This window comes from Cynoglossus semilaevis, chromosome 8 (genome assembly GCF_000523025.1).
Source record: "Cynoglossus semilaevis isolate Cse_v1.0 chromosome 8, Cse_v1.0, whole genome shotgun sequence".
Taxonomy (NCBI): domain Eukaryota; kingdom Metazoa; phylum Chordata; class Actinopteri; order Pleuronectiformes; family Cynoglossidae; genus Cynoglossus; species Cynoglossus semilaevis.
In genome coordinates, this window is record NC_024314.1 from 3,233,335 (window position 1) to 3,238,491 (window position 5,157).

At 44.1% G+C, this 5,157-nt stretch overlaps 1 protein-coding gene across 3 annotated transcripts in view; it reads right to left on the bottom strand.

The window, feature by feature from the left end:
- Positions 1-5,157, bottom strand: part of LOC103381589 (double C2-like domain-containing protein alpha) — a 36,900-nt gene that overhangs the window by 18,841 nt on the left and 12,902 nt on the right. For 2 of the 3 annotated variants that reach the window (XM_025057478.1, XM_025057479.1), the window contains one exon: positions 124-482. In XM_025057478.1, the coding sequence (XP_024913246.1) occupies positions 124-478 (355 nt within the window). In that variant the 5' untranslated portion in view covers positions 479-482. Of the gene's footprint in view, positions 1-123; positions 483-4,377; positions 4,690-5,157 lie in introns of those variants that run through there. The other variant, XM_025057477.1, reaches the window with a different exon arrangement.

Sequence of the window (5,157 nt, forward strand, 5' to 3'; positions counted from 1 at the left end):
CTAGCGGCTTCTCAACATATCCCTCGCCACTTCTATATCTTGTTAGTGCCGAAGGTCTTTTTCCTCTCTCACACTTCTCTTGGCAGCTTTAGCCGAAGCCGTCATTACTTTAAGGTGACTCACTGCTATCGTCGCTGTCACAGCTGTCAATCTCAATGGAGGTGTCCATGCTGCTCGTGGCTGATAGCGAGCCTCCCAGCCCTGTTCCCCCTGGAAACAGCGGCGACAACAACCTGCCGCTCCCCCCGCCTTCTCCCCCTCCGACGGCCCCTCCGCCTTGACATGCGCTGCCTGGGCTGAGAGCCTTAGGAGGGGACAACTGGTTGGGCGAAAACGGCTCAGCGAAGGAGGATGTGGGCGAGATGCGAGGGAAGTAAGCAGAGATTTGTCTGATGGGACGAATGGGACCCGGGCAGACATCAATGGCCATGTGCTCCTGGATGGAGACGGCTAGACTTTTTCCCTTTCTCACAGTCATAGGGCTATAGGGAGAAGAGCAGAGGGAAGGAAGGAGGGAAAAAAAAAAGGGACTTAGAAAATCACATTTCATGTTGTTATGGGAAACCTTTCAAAGCATTATTTGAATAATAATATAATAATGAGGACTTTTACGGACAGACAAAAGCGCTAAAAAAATGCTTTTCGGAAATTTAAAATCCCGAGCCGCACGCACATTCACAGTAAACTGGTTGGTTAACTGGTTGAACTAAGAGCTGCATTAAGATATTCTGGTTGAATTAGAGCTGCGTTCCTGTTAAAATTCAAGTTTGGAGTTATATTTTGGATGTAATTATTTCACATATGTATTTAAATGAACAACAACAACAACTGTAATTAGCAAGCAATTGACAACATGTCATGTTTCTGACAAAGCGGGTGGGGTCAGGGGTCAGGGGTCAGGGGCGGCCTGGTGGTTAAGGAAGCGGCCATGCGTCAGAAAGGTCGCAGGTGTGAATCCACCAGGTTCCACTGAGCATGGAGTCAGTTTTTTTTTTACAACAATCAAATTCATTGTTAAAAAATATTTGCACGCGCAGCGGTGCATGATTCAACTCATCGCCTAATCAGGCTGAATTAGCAGTATCAGCGATGAGCGTGTCCTACAAATTTGAACAACTTGCTTGTTGAAAATGTACCCTATTACCCGGAGGCAGTGAACAGTTCCTAACAGACTAACAGATAATTATGGGATGGAGTCTGGCGGATGAAGCAGACTTAACTCTCTTTGTGTTCACGCTGGAGTTAATAATACAAGGTTGCGGCAGCCCAGCAGATGTAGCTGACCACGGGACTGATGTGTCTGCTCTCCTACCAAAATAAACAGCAGAGGGAGGACGAGAACTACCTCACAGCTTTAGTTATCTATAGACAGCAAGGACTTGGGGGGGTGGTTGTGTTCTCATTACTAAACATACCAGGCTTCTTCCCTCTTAAGGCTTACACTGCTCTAATCCATTAATTAAAAAAAAAAATCAATGAAGAATTTTTTGTCATTGGAAAATATTTCAATGGTGTTTTAACCAGAGGGGGGAAAAAAGCTGACACATCCTCTGTTAGCGTTGATAAAAAAAAAATCATTTTCTCGTGTGGTTCTATCAGGAGCTGACACATCCTCTGTTAGCGTTGATCTCATACTGCAGTGTTTCCCCGACCGGCTCGAGCTGCTTGGTGAATAAAATTTGATTTGACTGATTTTTCTGAAAAATCTTCATGAATATTAATCAAGGGTTTTAATATTGACGTAGACTGTAGATCATCTTCAGCTCAGATCAATGCTTTAGGTAAGGCATATTTCTTTTTCTTTTTTTTTTTTTTTGTTGATAAAATAAATGAACCAACACGGCGCTTCAGCGGGAAGTGTCCCTCAAACAGTTGCCGCAAACTGTTGACCTTCATCGGATTTACACGTAATGAGGGTCATTTGTCACATGTGGTCCAGTGTCTGCTGTGAGCTCGTCGTTCAGACATAGACCTAGTCCTGTTTTTTTTTTTTTTTTCTCCTTGGCTGGACATAAAACAAACACATGGAACACACAGCGACGTGGCGCTCGGCAGACTTAATCAGCTTTTCTGACTCACCCCGTCTTTGACACGGAATGAATCCATAAATAAAAACACAGCCCGTCAGCGGCCCCCGTTGGTGACACGAGGAACCGCAGTGTCATAAGTAACGACATGATGGTAAAGAGGTCAACTTTTTTTTTTCTTTTTTTTTTCCATTAAGCGTGATAGTCAAGTTACTCTTGTCAAGCGAACAGTTTTTGAGTTTTTTTTTCATTAAGCGTGATAGAGATGAACCCAACGTTTGCTCCTTACTCTTGTCAAGCGAACAGTTTTTGACAAATCACGTCTCCTCACGACATGACGCTATTCCTGCGCGTTTATCGCGAGTCACGAGTCTGCTCGTTTCCGATTTCAACAACAACAGTTTCCTGATTCGACTTTGGGGTTCTGCTTCGTGCTCCTTGTTTTTTTTTTGTTTGTTTTTGGCTCTCGTTTCAGTTAAAAAAAAGTATCTTCTCCTGCCCCTCCATCAGCTTTTATCTCCCATGCCGCTAATGCTGCCGCTAATCTTTTATCCCGGCTCTTACGTACTTGGCTTGATGTGTGGAAAATTCAATAGACAGATTTAATGATTAATGAAAGCTTTTTTTTTTAAAATTAGTTCAACATAGTTGAATTGAAACTAAAGCGAAAAGAAACTAAAGAAAAAAAGAAAACAGAAAAAGAGGGCGGAGTCACTGCAGATTGACACAGCAGAAATCGCCCTAACTTTTGAAGTGAGCCTATCGTTGCCCGTTTGTTATCTTGCCGTCCGCAGTAGCTGGCCACGTTGCAAGCGCGACCTACGTTGCCAGTTTAGTTTAGTCGCAATAAAATGACGGCAATGACTGAGCTTAATGTAGCAAAGCAAAAGATAAAGTAAACAAAGCTTTTGATCAGTCTACGCATGTGCACGCTCTCCCCCAGATGTCAGTGCGTTATATCTGTTGATATAATGTGCGCAGTCAGTTGCCTCCGGGTGTTGGTATACAGTATGTGGCTGTGAGCCAGAGCTGCTGAGCAGCAGCAGCGGCGGCAGCAGCAGCACACGTACAGCCCGCAGGCCCTGGTGGCTCACAGACAGCCATGTGATTGATCGTACTTGTGCTGCCAGCTAGGGCAGCTCTCTCATCTTCTCTCATCTTCTCTCATCTTCATCGCTGTCCTGCTGTTTCTGGAGGAGCCTGGTGTGGTGTTGATCACTCGACACACCCTGTCACAGGTTCCGTCCTCACACTTGTGGCGAGGTTTTTACTCTTTACTCGCTTCTTTATACGTCACAGCATAATTTATGCTTTAGCGTCATTTGCAAAACAAGCGTCCAAACACAACGGTCCAACTTGTTTACATCAGCGGAGGGGCAGCCCCCCGTGGCTGTCGGTTACGCAAACGTGTGCACACAGTTCACAGTGTACAGTACAGTACACAACAACGCGTGGCGCGATGGGATTTGTGGTTGAGGTTCCGTAGGTTTTCGGCTCCCAGAGGGGAGGAAGTACGTTTGCTCCTGACATGCTTTTGCTCTCAGTTCCTTCACTTTATATTAAAGTTAGCGTTAGTCGAACCAAGAGAGACTCCCCTCTCTAGTGCTTTTCCATCACTCTCCTCCTCTTTCCCCCCCGTGTGTCGTACACACAACGAGCCCCTCCGGCCAAGATCTGTTCTCCGTTAAATAACAAGCCGCTGGCTGACGGGCAGATGCCATAGTGATGTAGCACTGCGAACTGTAGCCCTACTGTCATTACTGCTTGATAATCAGCACCGCAATGACACTGAGCCCTTACAGCTCAGTTATTTCAAGGCTGCTAAGAATGAGTAATATTTACCCCCCCTAGCCCCCCTCCTCTCTCTCCTCTTCGCTTTTCTGCTCTACCTCACTCTTCATCTCACTCTTTCAACGTCGGAGTGAACGTATGTGTGTGTGTGTATGTGTGTGAGTGGATGTTAGTGTTAAAGGGAGGTGAAGGATCACGCAAAAGATACAATCAACGACTGATACGTGTTGCCTCTGAAGTTTGTCTGTCTCTGTGTGTGTGTGCGTGCAAACATGCACCGCAACTAAAGTGCTTTAGTACACCGACACAAACGCGCCGATCACACAGACGAGGACACAGACAAAACAGGGTTGGTCATTTGATTAAACAGTAAGACCGTATCCAAAAAAAAAAAAAAAAATTCACTACCAATTTTGGAAATGACGATTTGCATGCACACGGTCTCAGAAACAGAGAAAAGACATATAAAAGAAATATAAGTCAATAAATGTAGCACTTTTTTTTTGTTGTTGTTGCTGCTGTTGTTTACTATCACAAAAGGAATAAAACCTTAACTTACCCCAGTGACAGAAAAAGAGTAAAACTCCTCATAAAAAAGAGGGGATTCCAATGCAGGAGAGGAGAGTGAGACTAACTAACAGGTGGTGAAGAGAGGAGCGGAGAATGAACAGGGAGAGAAAAGGAGAGAGGACAGAGGGAGAGAGAGAGAGAGAGAGAGGGAGGGGGGTTCGCATGTGTCATTAAAACTGGGACGAACAGGAATTATTTGAAATCAAACAGAAGAGGGAAAGAAGATACATATGGGAACAATAATCGTAGAGAGATAGAGAGGCAGATGAGACAGACAGGGAGATTAAGAGTGAGAAGAGAGAGAGAGAGAGGCAGAGAGAGAGAGAGAGACATGGAAGGAGAGAGAGGCAGCAGGGAGTTATTTCTTGACAGTCTGCTGTGCATGTGACTGCATCCTCCCCTCCTCAAGGTGCACACACACGCACACACACACATGTTTTTGTCAGACTGGAGGGTACTTTGCTTGGTCCACAATGCATACAATTAAAAGGATAAAACTAGTTTAGACCCAGACCTATATTTGCACAGGAAATATATATTTGTGTATGTATATATGTATGTATATATATGTGTGTGTGTGTGCAAGCATAAATAAAACCAACAAACACATACCACACTATATGAATATTAAAACGGGCTCCGTTCAGACAATACAAAACAGTGCAATATAATGCAAAAAAAAAAAATTTAAATTGGATTAGTTCATGTAAGGGTGCGAGTTAGTAAGGGGCTATGAATTATTAATTGAAGTCATTTTTTTTTTTTTTTT